Source organism: Ambystoma mexicanum, chromosome 3q (genome assembly GCF_040938575.1).
Source record: "Ambystoma mexicanum isolate Mex_15411 chromosome 3q, UKY_AmexF1_1, whole genome shotgun sequence".
Taxonomy (NCBI): Eukaryota; Metazoa; Chordata; class Amphibia; order Caudata; family Ambystomatidae; genus Ambystoma; species Ambystoma mexicanum.
In genome coordinates, this window is record NC_090926.1 from 1015712024 (window position 1) to 1015738869 (window position 26846).

The window sequence follows — 26846 nt, forward strand, 5'->3', positions numbered from 1 at the left end:
GAACCTCTTCCATTTGTGTCCGTAGCATTTAAGAGTCGAGGACGCCCTGGCCTTTGCAAGAACCTCTCTGCAGTTGGCCGGTATGTCGTATCCTCCAAACTCTAGCGCTGCAGGAGCCAGGCCTGCAAGTTCAGCGACTTCGGGTCGTGGTGGAGGATGGCGCCTCCTTCCCTGGAGAGCAGATCCGCGTCCACTGGCAGCTTGATTGACGGGGACGCTGACAAGTCCAGAAGGTCCGGGAACCATATCTGTCTCGGCCATGAAGGTGCGACGAGGATCATCCTGCACCGTGACCTCTTGAGCTGGTTGATGATCCGGATCAGCATTGGCAATGGAGGGAACGCGTATAGGAACAGGCCCTCCCAGGGGAACGAGAAAGCATCGCCCATGCTCCTCGGCTGGGGAAACCTGCTGGCGAACCTCCGGCACTTGGAGTTCGACGCCGTCGCGAACAGGTCGATCTGGGGTGTGCCCCACCTTCGGAAGAGGCGATCCACTAGATCCTGCCGTAGTTCACACTCGTGGCACGAGCGCAGCTCCCTGCTGAGTGAGTCGGCGATGGTGTTTTTTATCCCTGCCAGATGAAACGGCACCAGAAACATCCCTTGGGCGACGGCCCAATGCCACAGGTCCTGCGCCTCCTTGGACAGTGCTGGGGACCTGGTTCCGCCCTGTTTCCTGATGTAAAACATGGTGGTGGTGTTGTCGGTGAAGATCCTCACCACCTTGCCTTTGAGGGACGGAAGGAAGGACCTGAGGGCCCAAAACACTGCACGGAGCTCCAGGACGTTGATATGGAGGGACTTCTCCGTCGGGAGCCAAAGGCCTCTCGCGTGCAGTTTTTCAGTGTGCGCTCCCCACCCTTCCAGGGAGGCATCCGTGGTCACTGTCTCCTGGTGGCCTGGGGTCTGGAAGTCCATGCCCGCCGTCAGATGCGCGCGGGTGCCCCACCACCGGATCGCTCGTCGGAAACTCTCGTCGAGTGTGATCTTCTCCTCGAAGCTGCCCGTCGTTTGGATCCAGCGCACGTCCAGGAACTCCTGCAACGGGCGCATCCTGAGCCTGCACAGGGGAATGAGGTAGATGCAGGAAGACATCATTCCGAGGAGGGACTTGATGGACCTCACCTTGGCCGCGTCGGCAACCAACATCCGCTGTACCTTGCCCAGGATGGCCCTGGTCCTTTCCTCCGACGGGGAGGCCAGAAGGGACACTGTGTCGAGCTTAGCTCCCAGAAACAGTGCGTCTTGCGCGGGTACCAGGTGGGACTTGGCGTAGTTCACGGAGAATCCCAGGTCCGTGAGAAGCTGGACGGTCCTTGCCGTGTGCTCCACGGCGAGCTCCCTCGTCTTGGCTCGGATGAGCCAGTCGTCCAGGTAAGGGTAGACGTGGATCCCCTCTCGGCGCAGCTGCGCCGCCACTGGTGCGAGGCACTTGGTGAATACCCTGGGCGCCGACCGTAGTTCGAAGGGAAGGGCTCTGAACTGATAGTGACGCCCTTGGACCACGAACCTGAGAAATTTTCGGTGCCCCTTCAGGATGGGAATATGGAAGTAGGCATCCTCCAAATCCAACGACGACAGGAAGTCGCCCTCCTCCATCTGACCCAAGACGTGCTGGAGGGTGACCATCCGGAACTTCTGTGCCTTGATGAACTTGTTCAGTCGTCGTAGGTCTAGGATGGTGCGCCATCCTCCCGTCTTCTTCTTCACGAGGAAGTATCTTGAGTAAACTCCGGAGCCCCGAAGCCTCTTTGGGACGAGTTCGATGGCGCCCTTCCTGAGCATCGCCTTTACCTCCAGGAGAAGCTGAGGGACATGAAGCTCTTTCCTGGCCACAGGGGGGACGCGCGGGCCCCTTCTTTGAAACTCGAGCGCGTGGCCCTGGGCTAGGGCGTCCAGCACTCAACGGTCGGTGGAGATGGACTCCCACACGAAGACGCAGCTCGCCAGCCGGCCTCCCACTGGGGTGCTTCGGTGGGGGCCCGACCCCACGGCCGGTTCAATCCTGCTTCGACGAGGCTTTGCCGCCTTGACCTCCTTGGCGACGACGGCGGGGTCCGCCTGACTTGCCTCGTCCCTGTAAGCTTCCTGAGACGATGAACGGGCCGCTTGACGGTAGGTGGAAAATCCGCCGCCGGAACCTTTGGAGGCGCCCTTGCCTCCGCCGCTCCGAAAGGGCGGCCGCCGTTGCTGGAGAACCCCGAGAGCACGGGCCGTCTCCGTGTCCGCTTTAATGGCTTGAAGGGAATCGTCCACGGTTTTCCCAAACAGGTTGTTCCCATCGAACGGCATGTCCAGACCTCTGGTTTGTACGTCTTGACGGAAATCCGTAGCCTTGAGCCATCCACGCCGCCTAAGACACACGCCGTTGCCCAACTGGCGAAATCCAGTGTCGGCGATGTCCGTCGCAATAGTGATGGCGTGGTCCGACGCCACCTCACCTTCCTGTAGGATCTCCAGGGCCTCCGCCCTCTTGTCGTCCGGTAGGAAGTCCAGCAGAGGAGCCAGTTTGTACCACAGCTCCCTGTCGTAGCGGGCTACAATAGCCAAGGCGTTGGCCGCCTTAATCGTCGTCGCTGCAGACGAGATGACTCTGCGCCCATCGTGTCCAATTTCTTTCCCTCGCCGTCCGGCGGGGAAGTCGACGTGGAGGCCGCACCCCCCCCGCTTTCTTCCTGGCCGCCGCGGAGACGACGGAGTCCGGGGTAGGCTGTGCCCGGAGGCACAAGGGGGCCGCGTCCGGTACTTCTTCTCGTACCGGTCTCTTCTAGCTGGCGTCGTGGATGGGTTCTTGAGGAGGGCGAGGCCCTCATCCCAAATATCGTCCAGTAGAGGTACCGCGAGGACCATCTTCCTCTTGGCCTCGCGCCGTTGATAAAGGAAACCTTCCTTCTTCTTCTCCTCAGGGCAGAGCTGGAAGAGCTCGGATGCCCTGGCGATCATGGAGTGAAACGATCCAATCTCGTCGGGCGGGGAAGCCCGGGTGGGACGCGACGACGGCAGATCCTCGTCGTACACCTCATCGTCCATACCCGTCGCGGCCGTGTCAGTCCCCGTATCATCCCCTCGAGTCGTGGACGGGGAGGAGGGCTGAACGGGGCGCGACGGCTGAAAAGGAGGTGGAGGGTGAATCCTTCTTTTCTTGGGGGGAGGGCTGCCAGAAGGTCCAGGTTCTGGATCCCCCGACGGGAGTGGCTCCTCCACTGGTGGTAACGGTAGTCTCGTCCTTATCTCCGAGCATAAGGACTGTATAGCCAACAAAATGGCCGCCGAGTTGTCTTGCGGCGCTGGCAGAGTGGAGTCCAACGGGCGGTCAGGGACCCCGTCGGCATCCTCGACGATATCGTCGTCTCCTGCGTCGGGATCCCTCCCGACGGGCTGGTCTTCTTCCACGCCAAGGCCGTGGCTTAAGACCTCGATCAGCTCTTCCTCAGAGGTTGAGGCCGAATCCACAATGACCTCCTGCCCCCCCTTCTTCTCCGCCGGAGGTTTCACGGGGGTCCTGTCGATGGGCATAAAAGAGGACTCCCTCCGCGGTGGCAGGGAGACTCTGAGCCCCGAGGTCGCCACCACTGGTGTAGCCTCCACAGGCTGAGCTAGGGCCGCCGCGACAGTCTCGATAGAGGCCTTGGCCGGATGGATTAAGGCCTTCACCACCTTAGGTGCACTCACCGCCTTCTCCTTGAGGGGGGGACACTGCCTCGCTCCCCCTCCGATGGGGCCTTCGAGCTCGACCGGGGCCTCTCCAGGAGCTTTGCCGGGTGCTCGGCCTTCCTCTTACCCGACCCAGAGCGTTGGCTCGTGGTTGATGGCGCCGGGGAGGGTGCGCCCTGCCTGGCGCCCGTAGCGCCCGACCGTTCGGCGCTCCCGGTGCCAGCGGACTCGCGGTGCTTGGCCTTGTGTTGGACCCCCGTCGCCGAGGCGTCCTCAAAGGTCTTAGAAGACCGCTCGGATTTCTTCCTCTTCTTCTCGCCGGACGGGCTCTTCCCTTCCAGCCAGTTGGCGAGACGTTGATGGCGGTCCTTCATGGTCCGCTCGACATGTTGCCGCAAAACGCACAGTCCTTCTCCACGTGCGTCTTGTCCTCATGTAGGCAGTAAAGACAAAAGCAGTGTTCGTCTGCCTTAAAGACATTCTGTAGCTGGCATCCAGGGCAGACCCTGAACAGTTTTCCGGGCGTCGAGCTTCCCTTCTCCTGGGCCATGTCCGAGATGGGCCTGAGAAACTTCTGGAGTCCTCCAAAAGCGTAGCTCGACGAAATCTTCACCCTTGAGGGGCGTAGACGAATCCGACACGGGTCCCCGTTGATCGGATGGAGAGTCGGTGGAGCTTGAGGCTCTTTTGACCGAAAAACGAAGTTTTTGAGAAAAAACGTGAAAAAATAGCACTAACGCTTGAGAGCAATAGCACGAGGATCCCAACACAGGAACGTGCGGTAAAAATCTGAAGATGGCTGCCAGAGGCGGGGCTTAGGTAGAGGGCAGTCATTGGCCGTGGTCAGTATGACGCAGAGATCAGTGATTGGTTACTACTACGAAAGACAGATCAGAAACGAAACTGATACTGGTTTTTTCTTTACCGAGGATTCCCAGCCTGACGACGGGGAATATTCATGAGCATGTGAATCCATGCCAGACCCCATGCTGGAGAACATGGGGTTAATACGAAACTTGGGGAAACATTGGTAACATGTTAATGTAGCGCTGCCCCGTACAACATAGGGTTGGCTACGAAAAGCACACTCTCAAAAATCGCTACAGGAAGCATTTTCTGACGGGTAAGCAAAATAGTAACATGTACAGTTAGATTTTGCTAGGCGATTGGATTTCACACATGCGCATTAGGAGTCAAAGCATTTTTAGAAGATAAGCATTTTTCGATGCTACACCGGCATGGACTCTATAGCGGCGTCTGAGGTAAGCCAATCCCCCCCCCCCCCCGGCACAGGGAGGCTTTCTGTTGTTGGTTTTGGAATAGTAGCACTTTTACAGAATGAGAACCAGGGTTCTAATGCAGGCTATATATTTTATAGATTTACATTTGCAGTAAGAATTATCCTGTGATGTGGACAAGCCACGCCAACCACGGCGGATGGGATTACATGTATTGAGTGGAAGCTGCCACAAATCAATAGTTCTTCTGTTTGAAAGTTATGGATTCAGAGGTTAGAGGGATGAGAGGTCCCCGATTCGTTTTTCTTGCTGTGTTAACAGCTACACCTTCATTTATTTTTTCAGGACAACTGTAGGACATCACAGTGGCAGTCCCTGCATTAAACAGAGGTTGTCAAGGTTGTACCTGACCACTATACTGGGTGTGTATAGACTCCTAGTACGGGGCTGTTTCACACATTATTTACTTATGCTAATTGGACTGATTCAGTGTCTGTTTTCTGGCAGCATTTAGGTGAATTTGGTAGTTCTAAAACCCATATTTGTGTTTTTAATAGATGACTTCATATGGGGAGATTTAGTCTCACTGTTTTCCTGCTCACTGTTTTCCTGCGACTCATTCGTGAACTACAACACAGTACTTTTGAGGTAATTGGTTTTATTAGGGACTAACTTCAAGTTTGGATAGCAAGGACTTACATTAGAGTCCTACGGCATTAATGGCTATATTTTTTTTCTCCATTTTTTCCACAGTGAGAATGAAGAGATCCAACGGTCCATGAGAGACACAGGCTCAAGATTGTTTTTAGAGCAAATTATTTTGGGGTTACTGAATAAAAATCTCAAGCATTAATAGTGACTGTTCACAATTTCTTTGGATTAACAAAACAGAAAAATGTCGAGCCCAGCCTTTGCTATATGCCAAGGCTTCTGTGATACCATTTTGAGGACCATAGAGAGTTCTAGCACTCCAGATCTGATATTCTAATACAGAGTATGTTTAATGAAATTTTTAGGATGTGTATGAGATAGTCAGTTCCTATTGAATAGGATACGTAGTAACATTTTGCACTTTTGTGCAACATTGTGAATTGATACACTTAATGTGTGTTCCACACACCATCTTTAGTGTTTGAGTCTCTATGTTAGTGTGATGCTGGAAATGCATTGGAGGGACAGGGCCTCCCTGTCCTTGTCCTCTAGTCCTTTTTTCATGTGTTCTATATTGTTTTCTACCCAGGAGTCCATGTGGGACCCCTAGCAGTGCAGCTCTTCCTATTTTTGGTTTGATGTACAGACCCTTGGGATACTCTTTGTTTTTGGCACCTGTGTGTGACCCACAGAGCAGGGTATGGGCTGGTGGCAGCTCCATGCTGAAACTGAGAGGTGTGCTGAGTATCCTCCATTTTGGGGCTACCCAGGCCCTGCCACTGGAATCAGTTGATTCCGGATAGGAAACAAGATGGCCCCTGTGGCCTCTTGCTTTCTATTGCCTGTTGCCTTGTTTTTCCCAAAGTCCCGGGAAGCCCTGACTCTGTCCCTTCCCCCTGATTGGCTGTTGGGTGGAAGTTCCACATATGGTTTTGTGGGGAAGTTCAGGAAAGACTGGCTGGAGCCTTCCCAGTGACTGTATGTTGTGGGCAGACCCTGTGGGTGGGACCTGGCTGAATGGAGTGTGTGACCAATATGCACTTCTTGTTGTGGATGTCTGGTTTCTGGTATGAAACACAATGATGAGACAGCCCTGCCCGAAACTGGTATGAATGCAGTGTGTGGTGCTGAATGCTTGGGTACTTGTACCAATACACATTCCGTGTTGCGAGTGTCTGAGAGAGAGGAGAATGACCTGAATGCACGGCATGCCTGATTGGCTGACTGACTGCCGAATGCCCTTCTGAGCGATTGGTTGCCTGAGTGTGACCCAGCAGAATGCATGAGAGACGGAACAGTATATCTGGGGGCCTCTCACTGATAGAATTCATTCAGAAGCTGAAGTTGAAACTTACATTGAAATTGAAGTTTATCCTTGAAACCCACATTGAAGAAGATTTGCTGCTGCATTTGCTTCAACCCGATCCGAAAGCTGTCGAGTCCATCGAAGACTGATCCGAGAGAGGACCTGGTTAGGCGCCCTCTTCCCGAGCTCCGAGGGACCATCGAGCACCGCTAACCTTCGCCCTACCTCCCTGGAAGTCAGACCCTCGACATGCTGCCGACCGGAGATGGGGATCGCTGAGGAGAACAAGAGAAGCACCGAACATTCCGTCCACCGTCATCGACCAGGGATCGCAGGTTTTCTACTATCGCTGGAGGCCCATCGAAGCTGTGTTGCCCAAAAGTGGGAACCGCTTGACGCTGTGCCGCCGCCGCCGACCGGAGAAGCAACACTCCATTAATTAAGACAATCGAATTGAAGGAATCTCTCGCCAGCACCGTCGACAGCTATATCCCGCCGGAGAAAGTCGAGGCCGCAGACGCGCCGAGGAGAATCCACCGGTGGGTTTTTCTGCCACAGGTGACCGCAGAGATGCCAGACGACTCGACGCCCTTGCTGAGCCAAAGTACTTCATAGACTATTTGCGGTCCTGAACTATCAACATCGAGGTGCCCCGCACTCCTCATGCTTGCAGGACGTCTTCGATTCATCGTTGATGAGCACCGCCAGGACCAAAGCCGCTGCCTCCACACCATCAAACATTTCATCGAGGATCATCGACGCCAAGTTATCCTTCTTCGAGGCCCATCGACGATCCGCGACTCCTGCCTTAAGGGGAGTCACTCAAGAAGGATCCATCGACGCCTCCTTGAGGAACTCTGCTATTCCAGGTACATTGGGGTGGTAGAACCATTTTAGAAGGAAATGAGACTAATTGAAAAATATATGGACTGGGCTTGTAGTATATCTTTTACTTTACAGGTTGCCCAGGTGGGGGGATCCTCATACAGAATTGTGCCTAGCGGTAGGGGCCCAGTATTCTGCCAATTGTTCTAACCAACTGCTTTCCCCTCCTAAAACAGTGTGTGGACATTCCTTTGTGGGTGCTTGGGCACCACACTGTACTTAAGAACTAGCCTGCATCACCTCCTAAGAAGCTAGGCCTTGATTGCTCGACTACGTTACCAATAATAGAGAATCTTGGCTGGGGTCCTCTGCGCCTCTCCTCTGTCATATAGAGAGCAGGAGTACAGACACCCCCCTCTAGTCTTTACAGTTAGTATGCATTTTAGTAGTTTGTATGTCATTGATTGGGTGTTAATATTTATTTCTTAAAGTATTTTTTTAATATTTTAACAGCTTATTGTTTTTTCCACTTTATTTGGTGTAAGACGTTTGGGGATTGTTCTTACTGTGGATGCCGGAATGGACTACCTCCATATTGGTTTTTTATATCTATTTAATCCCGGGGTGGGGGTAGCTTTGCACTGTTATATATATTAGCACATCCCGGGTTTCCTTTCTTTAATTAGATGAATGCAATTGGAGCAATACAAGAATTCATAAAGAGAAACAGTCTCTCTATAGTCAGTTTCCTCATAAGAATGAGCAAAAGAGGAAGACAAGTAAAGCAGAAGGCTTTACTTATCTCCCAAAAGTCAGGACATGGATCAAAACAAGCAAAAAGAAAGGGAGTTGCATAGAAATCTTATGGAGGGAAAATTGCAAAAGAAAACCTTTCATAGTACCCCCCCTTAGGTCCTCAGTTGTCGTCCAGTAATGCATATGTTGTTCTAGTATCAAAGTACAATTCTGCTGTGACGAAACATAATGCAGCAAGAATACACATTACAGAAAAATAAATAATCCCAAAAACCCCATTAGGTGACTTTGTAGGTTAGGAGGATCAAGATGACATTTTTTGAAATTCTTGAACCCTTAAACATTCATTGGACTTACTGGGTAAGAATCAATCAAACAACATCATGAAATTAGTACAACACTTAAGCAAAAATTCAAATATAATTCTGCTATTCTAGTTGTGTTTAGTTGAAAGCATGGTTTGAAGATGAACCAGCTCGGAAGCTGAATTTGGGCAGCACAATGCATGCCATGGGCAGAGCCCAGTATAAACTTACTGGATAATCTGAAAACCCTGTTCTGGCTGGTGATTAGTGCCTCCAATCGCAGCCCCGCAGTCGACACATCGTGAAACTTGCATTGGCTGGCCACACTGTCAAAAAGATAATAGATGTGGGTTTAAGAAGACAGGGTGCAAACAAAGCCAGGTAGAGTCAGGTGCATATCTGGGAATGGCAGGTGTACCACATGAAGGAAATGGCTAGGCTTAGCTCAGAAAGAGTTTTAGCACGGGACAATGTTATTAAGATTTGTCAGAATTAGGGCAGACTACCACTTTTCTAATACAAGACAACCATGAAACAGAAAATGAAAAATATATCAATAAGCATGGAAGTGGACAGAAAAGTAAAATATACTCTGTTAGTTGGTGAGCGTAAAGACCTTCCTCATCAATCAACCTTTCTTTGCGTCATATTGCAGTGGCCACAACATGCCCATGTTTGGGTACTGGTGAAAATTGCCATCTTCAGTACATTTGCACAGCTGGCAAGTGCATATTGGGCAGATAAATGCCATGCATGCCCAGCTTTTCTTTATTAAATGGTTTGCATATACTAATTTGAACTAGTACATTTTTTGTTTCTTGCCACCATGCACAACTGCCAGAAACGTAACATACTCATGTAGGGTCCTGGTTGAAAAATTGACATTTTAGGATACTTTGCCATCTTGCACGTGGATAATGGGCAAATAATGCATTTGTGCCACATTGCTCATCAGAAAGTAACTTGCAAGGAGAGGGGTTGCACAGGTACACAAATTTTGTTTTTGAAGCAGAAGCTTAAAACGTTAAAAAAAATTAAAGAGGGGGCAACAGCGGCAAAATAAACCAAAACAAACAACTTTCTACTTGCACTCAGGGGTCTGCAACCGATCAGACAGTATTTTGAAAGTCAATCCATGGCAGCTGCTCTAAGAAGTAAACAATCAAGTAGCTTGGATGTAAACAGCTCAAAGGATCACTTAAAAAAACTACGACAGATAATGAGGACAATGTTGAAGCAGGTCCAACTCCACCTATTCAACACCAAACCGCTACTAAGAAAAATTGACTATATACTAATCTAAAATCACCTTTACAACAAAACTGATACAAAGTATGAAATCAAATGTGCAAGGGGCAAGCGAGACAGAGGAGACAACTATCTCTTCAATCTCAAATACCCCAAACCAACTTGAACCAACGTCAGATAGTCTCAATGGAGCAGACTTTATTGAACCAACTGACTGCCTTAAGGTGGGTCACTAAGGGCTGGAGGATCAAAACCTGCATTTGCACTTACCTTCTGCCACGTTCCCTACGACAGCAATGATTCATGAGGTGGCCGATATGTGTGAGGACGCCCCCAGATCCGCGACTCCCCGGGTGTTAGGCAGAATCCTGGGAAGTTCCCTTAGGGTGCACTACACAAGATTAGGACTACAGGTGAGAGCAATAAATTCCCTTTGGTATCGGTCCGTACCACAAAGGTTTAGTTGGTAGCTGTGGCTGAGCAGTCAGACTTAACTCAAGAGGGAAATGAGCAGTATTCAGGGTTTACACATTAGGCCCACTAGACTATGGAACAAGGAAACACTGACCAAAGCTTTGTAGTTAACAAGTAGATGTATATTTATTTTATACACTTCTAATCAAACACATGTATCACAAATATCAAGCAAGTTAAATTAAGTCAAGGAAAAAATATACACACTCCCTATATGAATTGTAGACCAAGTGAACCAGAGTGAAAACTGAGCACAACCGCACAGTGAAAACTACACACAAGGGATCCTCTAACAATTCCTCACAAGGATGGGAAAGCACAGGTTATTCAGAAATAGGCTCTTATATACCATAGCAACACTTCCCATCAGTTGTGAACCAGTTCAGCAAGACAGTGCATCCATATAAGCAATACTTAGAATGAAAACTGAGCAAAATGGCACTTCACAATGATTAGACAGGGGGAAGAAAGAGTAGTTATAAGAAAGGCGTGCACCACACAGTTCGAATGGAGAATCAACCTCGAGAAGGCAGTGTTAGGCAGAAACCTGTGCAGTTCCCTCTGGGACCACTGCAAAAGATTTAAGACTACAGGTGTTGGCAGTAAACCCACTTGGTAGCAGTCTGCACCACACAGATTCACTGTGGTAGCTGTGGCTGAGCAGTCAGACTTCCCTCAAGAAGAGTTAGGCAGTATGTAAAGTATACATAATAGGCATTCAGACACAATAGCACAAGCAGACACGGACAAGAGCTTTTGGTATCAAAAAGGTATATAATTATTTATTTAAAAAGACACACTATTAGAAACACTTCAGCACTATAATTGTAAATCACTTCAAAAACACTGTTACTATACTAGGTACTCCGCAAATTCCCCTATCAGACAAGTCTTGGTTAACACCACTTATTTCCAACCAGAGGTGAGCGTTTAACGAAAGATGGCACTCTGATAGGTTAACGAAATTGGGAGGGAAAAAAGGCAGAACTTAGGAAAAGTACACAACACACAGACTTTAGGGAAGCAAAGGCAAGGCAAGAAAAGGTCGAGTCTAACGGTGGCCAAAGTCCATAGGCCGGGCCCGCTCTTAGAGAGAGTTAGGCGCAAATATGTCCAAGATCACACGGTTTAGACAAAGTCAAAAGTCTTGCAAAGCGTTCTCAAAGTAAGCAGTGAACTTTTTAGAAAAGATAAGTTAGGGTGTCCCAGGCTAACCAGGATCGAGAGCCGAGGGCTAAAACTACCTCGTACAATCGGTTGCAAGGGAAGCCAGGCGGAACACAGTACCTTAGGTGGAAAGGATCCTCCAGCGGGGGCAGACGTTCCTGGTAGTGGGTGAAAGTCGCGGCGTCGTCTCGAGGAAGAACTGGTCTCGACGAAGAGGACAGGTAAAGGTCGTTGCACTACCAGGGATGAGGCCAGCCGCGGAGTTTACCCCACCACAGGGTACAACCCTTCTCTTCGCGGTGGTAGTAAAAAGTGGTATTCCGGCTACCAAAAGTGCTGGGCACAGGTAGGGCGGACACAAGATGGTCCCAGGGGCGAAAAGGGAGAATAAACTGGTTATCCCCACCAGTCAAAGGAAGGAGACTCTCCGGACTGGAGATCTCCTCTGTCGTTGGGAGTGAAGAGTCGGTTCAGCAGGGCTCCGCCGGTGGCGTCGTCGTTGCAGGTCGGCTCAGCAGCTCCCTCGTCGGATTCTTAGGTCCTGTGGCGACTTCTGAAGAACCAGTCCCAAAGACCCTGCTTTTATGCAGCAACCCCCCATTCATACAGCCTAGCTGTCACTCAAACATGCTAAGTGGTGAGCGGGGTGGCTCACCACTTGGGCCAATCACACCAGAGTGCGACATGAGTTGGCAAGGCAACTCAGTCCAGGGTGCCTAAACCCCCTCCCACACCCCCTGTGGTACCCAGACAGGATGGCACCACTGTGGTGGGCTTCTGTGCAGAAGCCCGCCAAAAGTGGAACAAAGGGCTCAACGTTGGGTCAGAGTCACAGAAGAAAACACCTACGCCATTTTAGAACCGAGTTTCGGCAAAAATTACCAACCGGAGAATTAATAATAAATAAATAAACCGGCGGTATGTTCGAGGCTACCGTAATTAAATAAAGGTATTAGCCTAAAACAATGGGAAATCCCATAGGGAAATATTCGCGGTTGAATATTTCAAGTAGTATCCACTGCCACGAGCCAAAACTCGATCAGGGGGGACTGAGACGTGCCCCCTCGAACAACAGAACCCGGGGCAATCAAATTGCCCCGACCAGTACGTCCACAATAAGATGGTTTGTACTGGTTCTGTTGAGAATGTAAGACTAGTAAAGTCAATGGTGACTTTACAGACCCAGGGAGACAGTAGTCAGTCCCATGGTGTGGAGTCTATGTTTGGGGGTCACTATGACACCCCTGTGTTACTGCACGGAGGGTGCGGTGTAACACACATCACAAACACACATGAAGCCCTATGGAGTAAAAGACCCCATAGCCCATAAAACACATTTCTAATCAAGGAACACACTCAAATCATGTCCAAGAGTGAGGGTAAAAGAGTCTCACTCTTGGCAGGAGAGAAAAAATAAACCCCAAAAATCCAGCAAAGCTGCTGGGGGACTCACTAGGTTAGGAAATTCAGCCTAAACAGAGAATTCTCCCTAACAGGGAGGTCTAACAAATGTGACCAGAGTCAATAGGCCTGTGCCAAAGTTAGTGGTACAGGGCAAGGGCCCAGGAGCAAAATGTTCTCGTAGCTGCAGTCAAGTCTTTGGTTAACGATATTTGAAAAGGTGGGTGCAAAGGTTTGAAAAGACAATGTTAAGAGAGGGGGGCGGCCAACCCAACAGGTAGGTAAAGGATTTAAAACACCTTTAGTGCTACCGCGAAGAAAGGGCAGCCTGGCGGAACAATGTACCTTTAAAATGAAGAAGTAGCTCCTGCGGTGGCGGTTGATTCTGGTAGTTCCTGCAGTTCGAGGGGTCCAGCAGTGCAAGAGTGGCTCTCGTCGTGGAGTAAGTTTCCAGGTACTGCACTACCCAGGGATGAAACCAGCCGCAGTGCTGCCAAACGAAATTTTAGAAGGTACGCTCCTTTTAATCGCGGTCCGGGTTGATAGCTGTCTGGCAATCCGGTCTCCAAGTGCAGGGCACTGGCGATTCGACCACAGCAGGTTTGGGAAGGCGATTGGCAAACTGGTTGGCCCCACCAGCTCAAGAGAAGAAGGCTCTTTCAGATGAAGATCTCCTCTCGTTGTGTGGTGAGACGCTGCAGCAGGGCTTCACCAGTGGTTCAGTCGTTGCAGATGTCTTTTGCTTCTCTCCTCTTCGGCTTCTTAGTTCCAGTGGCAACGTCTTGCTCTTCCAGTCCTCAGGACCCTGCTTTTATGCAAAAAGATTACCATTCATACAGCCTATCTGTCACTCACACAGTGGAGTGGTCATCTTGGCGGGAGACCCTCCAACCTATCAGGATAGAGTGCGACATGGGTTGCGGAGGCAACCCTGTCCAGGGGTCCTACTCCCCCTCCCACACAATGGACCCACCCCAGACTCAGTGGCGCCGGAAGGAAGGCTTCTGGGCAGAAGCCCACCAACGGACGAACAAAGGATCCCCGACCTGGGTTAGGATCGTAGAGAAAGACACGAGAAATAAGTTATATATAAGTTCTGGCAAATAAAACCTACCGGAGCAAAGTTAATATTAAAATGCACCGGTGGTATTTTAGAGGCTGTCAGAAAAAGTGGTAGCCTCGAACAATGGGAAAATCCCCTAGAGAAATATTTGCGGTCGAATATTTAAGGTAGTAACCACTGCCACCAGCCAGAAACATTTGAGAGAGGTACTGTACGGTACCCTCTCGAAAATGAGCATAGGGGAAAAACGATTAACCCCTTCCAGTACTTCCATAGTAAGATGGGTTGTACTGGTTTAGTTCATAGGATTTGACTAGTAAAGTCAATGGGGACTTTACATGCCCTGGGAGACAGTAGTCAGTCTCAGGGTATGGAGTCTATGTTTGAGGGACCCCTCACTGAGGGTGCTGTGTAACACAAGTGCATAAAGATGGTTCCTATGGGGGAGAGAAAATCCCATAGGCATTAGACACAAATTAACACCAAAGCCGTATATCTGACATTTCCCAATACAATTGTCAGGCAATTACTGATCATTACACACACCTGACTTCCATCACACTTCCCCACACGGATAAAAGGTAGAGCGCGAAAGCATACTCTGAGCGAGGCAAAGCACACAAGGAAGCAGTTCCAACATGGCAGTTTAATACGAGGCGGAAGACGTCAAGACCGAAGAAGATTGCAAGGAGCGAAGTGCTCTTGACCTTTTCACCTTAAGACTGGATCTTTTATGAGCCTTTGAAAAGGAAAAAGTTACTTACCTGTAGCTATTGTTCTCCAGCATGGGTGGTCTGGCATGGATTCACATGCTCATGAATATTCCCAATCGTCAGGCCGGGAACCCTTGGTAAAAGAAAAAACAGTTTCACTTACGAACTATATTTCTCCTCTAAACCAATCACTGTGTTCTGGGTCATACGGCCCCAGCCAATGACAGTCCTCTCCCGATACCCCTCTGGCAGCCATCTTCAAATTTGGTAATCACATAAAGTGGCAGTATGATCAAGAAGAGTCGCAGAGGGGTATGAGAGGGAGGGTTTGCATGTGAATCCATGCCAGACCCATGCTGGAGAACAATAGTTCTAGGTAAGTATCTTGTTCCTTCTACAGCACGGGGTCTGGCAAAGATTCACATGCTCATGAATAAAGAATACATAGCAGTACAACATTACAACGATGGGAGGTGGCAAGGCTCAATAGAAGCAATTACTCTTACCTCGTCGACGCAGTAGAATCTCGTGAAGGTGTGCGTGGACCTACACGTAGCAGCCATGCAGATGTCCAGCAGGGGCACACCAGACAGGAACGTCGTCATCGCAGCAAACACTCTGGTGGAGTGGGCACTCGACGGCCGGGCAGCGGTTGATTCGCCAACCGATGACAGTGCATGATGCAGCCGGAGAGCCATCTGGAGAGAGAGCCTTCGCTTGATTCACAGACCCAAAGTTCACAAACAGTTGTGACGTCTTCGGAAAACTGTTTGTGCGGTCCACGTAGAACTTCAGCGCTCTAGCTACATCCAGCGAGTGCAAAGTCCTCTCGGCCGGCGTCAAAGGCGACGGGAAGAAAACTGGTAACACCAAGGGCTCGTTGAGGTGGAAGTCCGACGGCACCTTGGGCATGAAGGAGGGGTGCGTCCTCAGCACTACCCTCGTGTCATGAAAAGTCAAGTATGGAGGCTTGCAAGATAAGGCCTGAATCTCTCCCACTCGTCGTGCAGAGGCGATGGCCACGAGGAACGCTGTCTTCCATGACAGGAACTTCAAAGGCGCCGAATGCATAGGCTCGAATGGGGCTCCCATGAGCCTGGTCAGAACCACATTAAGCTCCCACGCTGGGGCAGGAGCCTTCACCGGCGGGAATGATCGGAATAGTCCCTTCATAAATTCCTTCACCAGGCGATGAGACCACAAGGACGCCCGTCCCGTAGTCCTGGTATATCGGGAGATGGCAGCCAGATGTATTTTTATGGTGGCGTGAGCCAGTCCAGCTTTGGCCACCGACAGTAGGTACGGCAGCACTTGAGGGGCCGTAATCCGCAGAGGGTTAATCTTCTGTGCACGGCACCAGACAGAGAACCTTTTCCATTTATGACCGTAACACTTGAGAGTTGAGGACGCCCTGGCCTTTGCAAGAACCTCTCTGCAATCAGCCAGGATATCGTACCCTCCAAACTCTAGTGCTGCGGGAGCCAGGCCTGCAAGTTCAGCGACTGTGGGTCGTGATGGAGAATGGTGCCTCCTTCTCTGGAGAGAAGAGCCGCGTCCGACGGCAGCTTGACTGGTGGCGACGTTGACAAGTCCAGAAGGTCCGGGAACCAGATCTGCCTCGGCCACGCCGGTGAGACGAGGATCATCCTGCACCTGGACTTCTTGAGCTGGTTGATGAGGCGGAGCAGCAACGGCAACGGAGGGAACGCGTATAGAAACAGGCAGTCCCAAGGGAACAAGAAATCATCGCCCATGGTCCTCGGCTGTGGGAACCTGCTGGCGAACCTCTGGCACTTGGAGTTCGTCGCCGTCGCAAACAGGTCGATCCGGGGTTTGCCCCATCGTTGGAAGAGTCGATCAACTTGGTCCTGGCGCAGTTCCCACTCGTGGAACGAGTGCAGCTCCCTGCTGAGTGAGTCTGCGATGGTGTTTTTTATTCCTGCCAGGTGGAAGGGAACCAGAAACATCCCCTGGGCGACGGCCCAGTGCCACAGATCCTGGGCCTCCTTGGATAGGGCTGGGGATCTGGTGCCTCCTAGCTTCCGTATATAGAACATCGTGGTGGTGTTGTCGGTGAAGATCCTCACCATTTTGCCCTTGAGGGACGGAAGGAACGACTTGAGAGCCCAGAACACTGCTCGAAGCTCCAGAATGTTGATGTGGAGAGACCTCTCCTCCGGGAGCCAAAGGCCTCTTCGTGGAGGTCTCCGGTGTGGGCCCCCCAACCCTCCAGAGAGGCGTCCGTTGTCACCGTCTCCTGAAACGCCAGGATTTGAAATTCCGTGCCTGTCGTGAGGTGAGCACGGATGCCCCACCATAAGATCGCCCGACGGAACTCCTCGTCGAGAGGGATCCTGTCCTCGAAACAGCCCCTCGCCTGAAGCCAGCGGGCGTCGAGCAACTCCTGTAGGGGACGCATCCGAAGTCTGCAAAGGGGTACAAGATAGATGCATGAGGACATCATCCCGAGGAGGGACTTGATGGACCTCACCCTGGCCACGTCCGTGGCTAGCAGGCGCCGCACCTTGCCCAGGATGGTCTTGGTCCTCTCCTCTGAGGGGGAGGCCAATTGCCCCACTGTATCGAGCTTCGCTCCCAAAAACAGTGCTATCTGCGATGGAACCAGGTGGGATTTGGGGTAGTTGATGGCGAACCCCAGCTCCGTGAGCAACCGGATGGTCCTCGCCGTGTGTTCGATGGCGAGTTCCCTTGTCCTTGCCCGGATTAGCCAGTTGTCCAGGTAGGGGTAAACGTGGATCCCCTGCAGACCCAGCCGCGCCGCCACTGGTGCCAGGCACTTGGTGAAAACCCTGGGTGCCGACTTTAATCCGAACGGTAGGGCTCTGAATTGGTAGTGGCGTCCCTGAACCACGAACCTGAGGAACTTCCTGTGCCTTTTTAGAATAGGGAAGTGGAAGTAAGCATCCTCCAGGTCCAAAGACGATAGGAAGTCGCCTTCCTCCAGCTGTCCCAGCACGTGCTGGAGGGTGACCATCCTGAATTTCTGCGCCTTGATGTACTTGTTTTAAGCGACACAGGTCCAGGATGGGGCGCCAACCACCTGTCTTCTTCTTGACGAGGAAGTACCTTGAGTACACTCCGGAGCCCCGGAGCCCTCTGGGGATGAGCTCGATGGCACCTTTCTTGAGCATCGCCTTTACCTCCAACAGTAGTTGAGGGACGTGATTCTCCTTCCTGGCCACGGGAGCAATGCGAGGGCACTTCTTTTGGAATTCCAGCGAGTGCCCATTGGCCAGGGTGTCCAACACCCAATGGTCAGTGGAGATGGACTCCCACATGCTGACGAACTTCGTCAGCCGGCCTCCCACCGAGGTGCTTTGGTGGGGGCCCGACAACCCGGCCGGGTCAGTCTTGCTTGGAGGTGGCCTTGCCGCCTTGGCCTCCTTGGCGACAGCGGCGGGAACCCCCTTGCTTGCCGCGACCCCTGAAGGCCTCCTGGGAGGAGGAGCGGGCCGCCTGGCGGTAAGTAGAGGAGCCAACGCTGGATCCTTTGGGGGCACCCTGTCTGCCTCCGGAGCTCCGAAAGGGCCGCCGCTGTTGAAGCACCCCCAGGGCCCGGGCCGTCTCTGGGTCGGTTTTGATGGCCTGTAGGGACACATCCACCGCCTTACCAAAAAGGTTGTTGCCGTCGTCGTCGGAGGCAAACTCTGTTGCCCAGCTGGCGAAATCCGGTATCGGCAATGTCCGTTGCCACCGTTATGCGTGATCCGACGCCACCTCGCCTTCCTGCAGAATTTCTAGGGCCTCCGCCCTTTTGTCATCAGGCAGGAAATCTAGCAGGGGAGCTATCTTGAACCAGAGCTCCCTGTCGTAGCGGGCCACGATCGCTAAGACATTGGCCGCCTTAATCGTCGTCGCTGCCGACAAGATGACTCGTCGTCCCATAGAGTCCAACTTCTTGCCCTCGCTGTCCAGCGGGGAAGTGGAAGTTGAAGCCGCCGCACCCGCTGCCTTCTTCTTAGCTGCTGCCGAGACAACAGAGTCCGGCGTGGGCTGGGCCCTGAGGCACAAGGGGGCGGCATCGGGGACTCAGTACTTCTTCTCGTACCTGTCCCGCTTGGCTGGTGTCGTGGAAGGGTTCTTGAGGACAGCAAGCCCCTCGTCCGAGATGTCGTCGAGTAAAGGCACCGCGAGGACTGTCTTCCTCTTGGCCTCTCGTCGTTGGTACAGAAACCCCTCCTTTTTCTGTTCTTCAGGGCAGAGCTGGAAGAGCTCAGATGCCCTGGTTATCATGGCGTGGAAAGAGCCAATTTCGTCGGCTGGAGATGCCCGCGGAGGGGGTGGGGGGGTTTGATGACGGGATGTCCGCTGTGTCATCGCCGCCGTCATCGTCCGTCCCCGTCGCTGTATCCGTCGCCGTATCCTCTCTAGGGTCCGGCGAGGGGGATGAGGGGTACACCGGTCTCGCAGGCACGAAGGGCGGAGCGGGGTGGACTCTCCTCCGCTTGTTCGGAGGGCTTCCCGATGGGCCTGGTTCTGGATCCTCCGTCGGGGTCCGTGGTAATCTCGTCCTTATCTCGGTGCATAAGGATTGGATTGCCAACAAAATGGCAGCCGAGCTATCCTGGGGCTCGGGCAATGGCTGCGACGGACGGGATGCCCTGTTCGTCGTCATCGTCGCTATATTCGATCACGTCAGCAGGGACCGCCCCCTGGGATCGAACCTTCTCGAACCTCTCGTTGAGGCCTACGAACCTCTCGTTGAGGCCTAAGGACCTTTCGTTGAGGCCCTTCTCGGTTTCCCAGTTCCTCCTCAGAGGCTGATTCCGAGTCTGTAATGGCCACCGGCCCCCACCCCTCTTATTCCGCCGGGGACTTCACGGGGGTCTTAACGATGGGCTGGAAAGAGGATTCCCTCCACGGTGGCAGGGATACTCTGGGCCCAGAGGGCGTTTCCACAGACGTAGTCTCAGCCGGCTCCGCCAGGGTCGCAGCGACCACTTCGGTAGAGGCCTTTGCAAGGTGGATCAAAGCCCTCACCACCTTAGGTGCGTCCTGGGCCTTCGCCTTGTGGAGAGGTTCAGCGCCTCGCTCCCCCTTCGAGATCGACCGGGTCCGCTCCAGCGGCCTACCCGGGTTCTCGGACTTACTCTTCCCAGAACCAGAGCGTTGGCTCGTGGCCGAACGCGTCGGGGAAGTAGCGCCCTGCTTGGCAGCCGAAGAGCCCAACATTTCGGTGCTCCCGGTGCCCGCAGACTCGCGGTGCTTGGCCTTCTGTTGGGCCCCCGTTGCAGGGGAGCCCTCACAGGATTTAGAAGCCTGCTCAGACTTCTTCTTTGCCTTCTCGCCTGCTGTGCCCTTCTCCAGCCAGGCGGCGAGGCGGGAACACTGATCTTGTTTGGTCCGTTCCGAAAGGTTATTGCAGAACGCACAGTCTTTCTCCACGTGCGTCTTATCCTCATGAAGGCAGTAGAGACATCGCGAATGCTCGTCCTCCTTGAAAACGTTCTGTAATCCGCATCCAGGGCAGCACCTGAACAGCTTGGATCCGGGCGTCGAGCTTCCCTTGTCCTGGGCCATGTCCGTTGAGGTAGGCCGCAGATCTTACGGAAACCTCCAAGAAGTGTAAACTCGACGAAAACTTCACCCTTGAGGGGCGTAGAAGAATTCCGAAACGGGTCCCCGTTGTCGGAAGTGGAAACGGTGGAGCTTGAGGCTCGATTAAACCGTAAAAATGAGAAATCTCCTGAAAAAGCGTGAAAACGCAGCAAAAAAACTCGAGAGCTAAACACGAGGACTCCAAACACTTGAGCGTGCGGTAAAAATCTGAGGATGGCTGTCAGAGGCGGGGCTTAGGGAGAGGGCAGTCATTGGCTGGGGGCAGTATGACCCAGAGATCAGTGATTGGTTACTACTAAGAAAGACAGATCAGAAACGAAACTGATACTGATTTTTTCTTTACCGAGGATTCCCTGATGACGGGGAATATTCCCTGATGACGGGGAATATTCATGAGCATGTGAATCCATGCCAGACCCCATGCTGGAGAAGGGTATGTCCGCAGCACCACCCTCGATTCGTGGAAAGTCACATATGGCTGTTTGCAGGATAGGGCCTGTATCTCACCCACCCTCCTGGCTGAGGTGATGGCCACAAGCAAAACCGTGTTCCACGAGAGGAACTTGGGAGGGGCCTGATGCATAGGCTCGAAGGGGACCCCCGTGAGCATCGTCTGCACCATGTTGAGGTCCTACGCCGGGGCAGGAGCCTTCACCGGTGGGAAACAATCCTTTGAAGAAGTCCTTGATGAGACTGTGGGACAAAAGAGAAGATCTTCCTGGAGACCTGGTGTCGCGGGAGATAGCCGCTAGATGCACATGCGCCAGTCCCACCTTGGCCAAGGACAACAAGTATGGAAGCATCTGCAGGGCCGTGACCCTCAGAGGGAAGAACATCTGCGACTGGCACCCCGTAGTGAAACGCTTCCACTTGTGACAGTAGCACTTAACAGTCAACGATGCTCTGGCTTTGGCAAGGACCTCCCTACAGTCCGCTGGCAACTCGGATCCTCCAAACTCTATTGTTGCAGGATCCAAGGCCTCAGGTTCAGCGATCCTGATGCAGGATTGCACCTCCTTCCCTGGTGAGCAGATCCGCGACCACCGGCAGCATGACCGGAGAAACACTGCCAGGCTGAGAAGGTCCAGGTAACAAATCTGCCTCATCCATGCCGGGGCGATGAGTATCATCCTGCATCAGCCTGTTTGAGTTGGTTGATGACTCGCAGCAGGAGAGGCAACAGAGGTAACGCATATATAAACAGGCCTTCCCACAGGAAGGAGAACGTGTCCCCCCATGCTCCCCGGTTGGGGGAATCTGCTGGCAAACTTCTGGCATTTGCAGTTCGCCGCTGTCACAAACAGATCGGTCTGGGGCATGCCCCACTTGACGATGCCGCCCACCTGCTCCTGCCGAAGTTCCCACTCATGGCAGGAGCGCAACTCCCTGCTGAGGAAGATGGTGATTGTGTCCGTGACTCCTGCCAGAAGAAAGGGGACGAGGAACATCTCTTTTCCAACGGCCCAGTGCCACAGGTCCTGCGCCTTTCTGTAGAGCGCTGGGGATCGAGTACCCACGTGCTTCCTGATGTAGAACATCGTGGTGGTGTTGTCTGTGAAGATCCTCACTACTTTGCCCTTCAGGCACGGAAGGAATGACTTGAGGGCAGTGGTCGAAGTGTACGAAAAGAAGCAGTGGAACTATGTTCCGTACCAGCCTGCACAGCTCCCCAAAAATCCATCACCACCCCCCTCCCATGCACAATACAAACCCCAAAACACATGCTCCTGATGTTTAGGGGAACTCTCAGTGCACTGAAAGTGAAAGCTTCAACCTCTTCCTACACTTTTATTTTAAAACGAAACCATTCCGGAACGGTTTCTTTTTAAAATAAAAGTATAGGAACTGTAAAACTTAATTAAATGAAGTAGAGGAGCACCGCTCCCGACCGCTACCGCCCACTTCGACCACTGCTTGAGGGCCCAGAACACTGCCCGCAGCTCCAGGATATTGATGTGAAGGTCCTTCTCCTCTGTCAGCCACAGGCCTCTGGCGTGCAGACATCCGGTGTGAAGTCCCCAACCGTGCAGGGAAGCATCTCTAGTGATCGTTTCCTGCTACGGGAGGGGGGTGGTCTTGAAACCCTGTACCACGGGCTATGTTTGAGTGAACGCCCCACCACCTTATCGCCCAACGGAACTCCTCGTTGAGCAGGATCTTGTCCGTGAAGCTTCCGGACACCTGAATCCAGCATGTATCCAGGAACTCCTGAAGAGGGTGCATCCATAACCTGCAGAGTCGGGTAAGGTAGATGCCGAGCAGCGACTTGATGATCTGCATCGTGGTGGTCTTCAGTGACAACAGCCATTGCACTCTCCCCAGAATGGTCACTACCTTCTCCTCCAAGAGTGCGCAGGAGGTTGGTGCCTTAAGCCCCCGGACGGGGCCAGGAAGAGAGAGGCGGCTTAAGCCCCCCACCCCGGAGCGGGTGGAACCTTAAGCCCGTGCCCCACGGACGGTGGGCCCGGGGCAGGTGCGGCCGGCGGGCCATCTGGCCAGGGGAGCAGGACCAGATGACCCGAGTGGCGGCCGGCGGACCAGATGGCCTGCGTCGCGGCCGGGGCGGCTGGCTCCTACATTTGTCTACATTTGTCTCCGGTCGGGTTCCAGGCAGGAGACCGTATTGAGTCTGGCTCCCAGGAACAGCGCGTTCTGCGATGGTGTCAAGCAGGACTTTGGATAATTGATGGAAAATCCCAGATCTGTCAGCAGCTGGACGGTCGTCTCCGTGTATCTGACAACCAACTCTTGCGTACTGGACTGGATGAACCAGTCGTCGAGGTATGGGTACACCTGTATCCCCAGCAGACGCAGATGGGCCACCACCGGTGCCACGGTGAACACCGTGGGGGCTGACTTCAGGCCGAAGGGGAGTGCCTTGAATTGGTAGTGCTGTCCCTGCACTATGAATCGTAGGGAACTTCCAGTGAATGGGGACGTGGAAGTAGGCGTCCTCCAGGTCCAGCGACATCAACTAGTCTCCTTCCTCCAGTTGGCTGAGCACGTGCTGCAACGTGACCATCCTGAATTTTTGGGATATGAGGTACTTGTTGAGACGCCACAGGTCTAGAATGGGCCTCCAGCCCCCGGTTTTCTTTTTGACTAAAAAGAATCTGGAGTAGACACCAGTGCCCCTAGTCGTCTTGGAACTAGCTCTATTGCCCCTTCCCGTAGTATGGCCCATACCTCCTGCAGGAGTTGAGGGATGTGCTGCTCCTGCCGGGCCTCCGGAGGGATCTGCGGACACTTGTGCTGAAACTCCAGGGTGTGTCCATGGGCGAGATCGTCCAGCATCCATCTGTCGGTGTAGCTCTTCTCCCACTCGCTGATGAATCCCGTCAGCTGGCCTCCCACCAAGGTGCATGGGTGAGGGCCCCCCACCCCCCGACGTCCTGGCCAGTTTGGTCTTGCTTCCACGCATGCGTTAAGCCTTGGGAGCCGTGACGGCACTGACCACCTCCACCGAAGGCCTTGAACAGCCTCTGTAGGCCTCCTGGGCTGTGGACCTGGTACGACGAGGAGAAACCTTTCGTCGATCTGCCCGACCTTCTTCCAAAGGCGCGAAAGGAAGAGCGGAGCTATTGGAGAGTGCCCAGGTGTTAGGCAGAATCCTGTGCAGTTCCCTTAGGGAGCACTATAGAAGATTAAGACTATAGTTATATGCAAGAAATCCCCTTTGGTATCAGTCTGTACCACAATGATTTAGTTGGTAGCTGTGGCTAAGCAGTCAGACTTATCCCAAAAGGGAGATGAGCAGTATTCAGGGTTTACACATTAGGGCCTCAGTACTACGGAACAAAGAAATACTGACCAACGCTTTGTATCAAAAATAATATATGGGATACATTACTCACCGTAATCGTATTTCTGATGCTTGTATCAGCTTAGATTTACATGCTGTGCATAGGCTGACATCTAGTGGAAGCTGCGGAGTATTACAGTTTGTTTTCGGAAACTCGAAAATTGGGCGTCGACACAGGGCGTGCCAGTAATACTATCCCTAGAGAATTGAGATCCCCTGGAACATGTTGAGATGACAGAAAGATGTTCCGTCTGAGTGCCCGTATCCACATTTTCTGGGCAAGTCTGGACAGATTTGGCGAACGAGTCCCTCCTTGCTTGTTCAGGTAGAACATGGCTGTCGTGCTGTCCGTCCGGATCTGCACTGACAGGTTCAATAGGTGGGGCTCGAACGCTTGAAGTGCTCTGAAAACTGCCAGAAGCTCTAGCAGGTTGATGTGATTCTTGGCCACTGTGTGAGACCAGAGACCCTGAGCTGTGTGGTGGAGATGGTGAGCTCCCCACCCTGTCAGGCATGCGTCCGTCGTGACTACCGCCTGTATCTCGGGATCGTAAAAGGGTTCCCCCTTGGATAGATTGTCTCTTGTCCACCAGTGGAGGCTTTGCACAAGTGTTGGCGAAACAACCACTAGATCGTCCCAGTGACCACTTGCCTGAGACCACAGTATCGCCAACCATTCTTGCATGGGACGCATGCGCAGGCGCGCGTGGTGGACCAGGTAAATACATGACGCCATCATGCCCAGCAAACGCATTGCTTTGCGTACTGTTATCTGGCGACCGGTTTGATATTGCGGAATTTGCAGTAGTATATTCCGAATTCCTTCCTCTGAAGGAAAAGCCAACCCCTCTTGAGTATTTAGAACAGCTCCTAGGAACTGTTTGGAGGTGCTGGGCACCAGACTTGATTTTTTCTCGTTTATGGAGAAGCCCAATTTGAAGAGGAGGTCGATAGTTCTTTGAATGTTTGTCCTGCAAATTACTGGGGTCTCCCCCGTGATGAGCCAGTCATCCAGATAAGGGTACACTGGGATTGCCTCCCTGCGTAGATGTGCCGCCGCCACCGCCAGTACCTTGGAGAATACCCTTGGAGCCGAGGCTATCCCGAAGGGCAGTACCTTGAACTGGTAGTGCTGACTGTCCACCTTGAAGCGCAGATATTTTCTGTGCGCTGGGAACATGGAAATATGAAAATAGGCATCTTTTATATCCAATGTTGCCATGTAATCCCCCTTTTTTAGGAGGGGAATTACCTCTTGGAGAGTAGTCATGCGAAATTTTTGGGGCTTGACATACTTGTTTGCAGGCCGTAAGTCCAATACTGGACGCATTGTCAAATTTTTTTTTGGCACAAGGAAGTAAGTTGAATAATACCCTTGTTTACCTGATGTCCCGGGACGAGTTCTATCGCGTCCTTTGCGAGAAGAATTTCGATCTCTTCGTGTAGGATCTTCTGGTGGTCTAAGGAGTGTATTCTTTGTCGTGGAGGGTGGTTTCGGGGACGCTCTAGAAGTTCTATGCAGTATCCTGCGGACACTGTGGACAGCACCCATCTGTCTGATGTGATCCCTTCCCAAGCTTGGGTGAAGATGGAAATGTGTCCCCCTACTGGGGATGTGTGAGACGGGACCCTGAATGGGGCGTCACTGTTTTGGTGGAGGCGTGCCCCCTCCTTTATTGGGACTGCCTCTACCCCTACCACGACCTCTTTTGTTACCCCTGCCATAACTCTGGGTAGACTGCTGGTTAGTGTTCCATGTAGTACCCTGGCCTTGGGAATAGTTAGAGCCTCTTTGGGAGTTTTGTTCGCGAGGCCGACGAAAATTGCCATTCCCTCTCTGGTTAGGGGGTTTGTTGGTTAGTTGCCCTAGGGTCTTGAGTGTCTCGTACTCGTCCTTGGCATTCTTTAGCGCGTCCTCGACCGCCTTTCCAAACAATAGATCCGGCTCCACCGGCTTATCTATCAATGATGCTTGGGTCTCGGCCTTGAAACCAGACTGCCGTAGCCAAGCATGCCTCTTGATGACCGTGCTTTCAGCAATTAATCCGCCAGCGTTATCCGCGGCATCAAAGGTTGATTTTAAAATGCAACCTGATACGGCTCTCCCCTCGTCCGAAACTCGTGCCAATTGGCTTTTTAAGGGTTCTGGGGCCGAGTCTATGAGAGCCGCGACTTCTTCCCATTGACGGCAGTTGTAACTCGCCAGCAGGGTGGTGGAGTTTGCAATCCTTGCCCGGTAGGCGGAAGTGGAGGCTACTTTCCTGCCCAAGCCATAAATCTTCTTGCTCTCCTTGTCGGGGGGAGCTTCGGACAATGACAAGGGTGTACCCGCCCTCTTACGGGTTTTTGTAACAACCAGGGAGTCCGGTTTGAGATGTCCCCTTATGTATAGTGGGTCAGATTGGGCTGCCCTGAAAGGCTTTTCAATTCTGGGGTTTACTGCCCTAGTGAGATTGGGGTTAACAAGGGAAGGGTCTATCCTCCTTTGTATTGACTTAAGGATAGGGATGGCCTGAGCAACAGGTCTCCTTTCTCCCACCAGTTCCTCTGCAAAGTCCCTCTCTTCCTGAGCACCTTGGGTGTCAATGTGGAAGTGCTGTGCCGCTCTGGACAGGACCTCATTCAGGAGAGGTTGGTTGTCGACCGGGGAGTCGGTAACCG

At 52.5% G+C, this 26846-nt stretch overlaps 1 protein-coding gene across 3 annotated transcripts in view; it reads right to left on the minus strand.

Annotated features, from left to right (window-relative positions):
* Positions 1–26846, minus strand: part of RNF213 (ring finger protein 213) — a 3248263-nt gene that overhangs the window by 441260 nt on the left and 2780157 nt on the right. For all 3 annotated transcript variants that reach the window (XM_069655189.1, XM_069655190.1, XM_069655188.1), the window contains one exon: positions 8969–9063. In XM_069655189.1, the coding sequence (XP_069511290.1) occupies positions 8969–9063 (95 nt within the window). The remainder of the gene's footprint in view (positions 1–8968; positions 9064–26846) is intronic.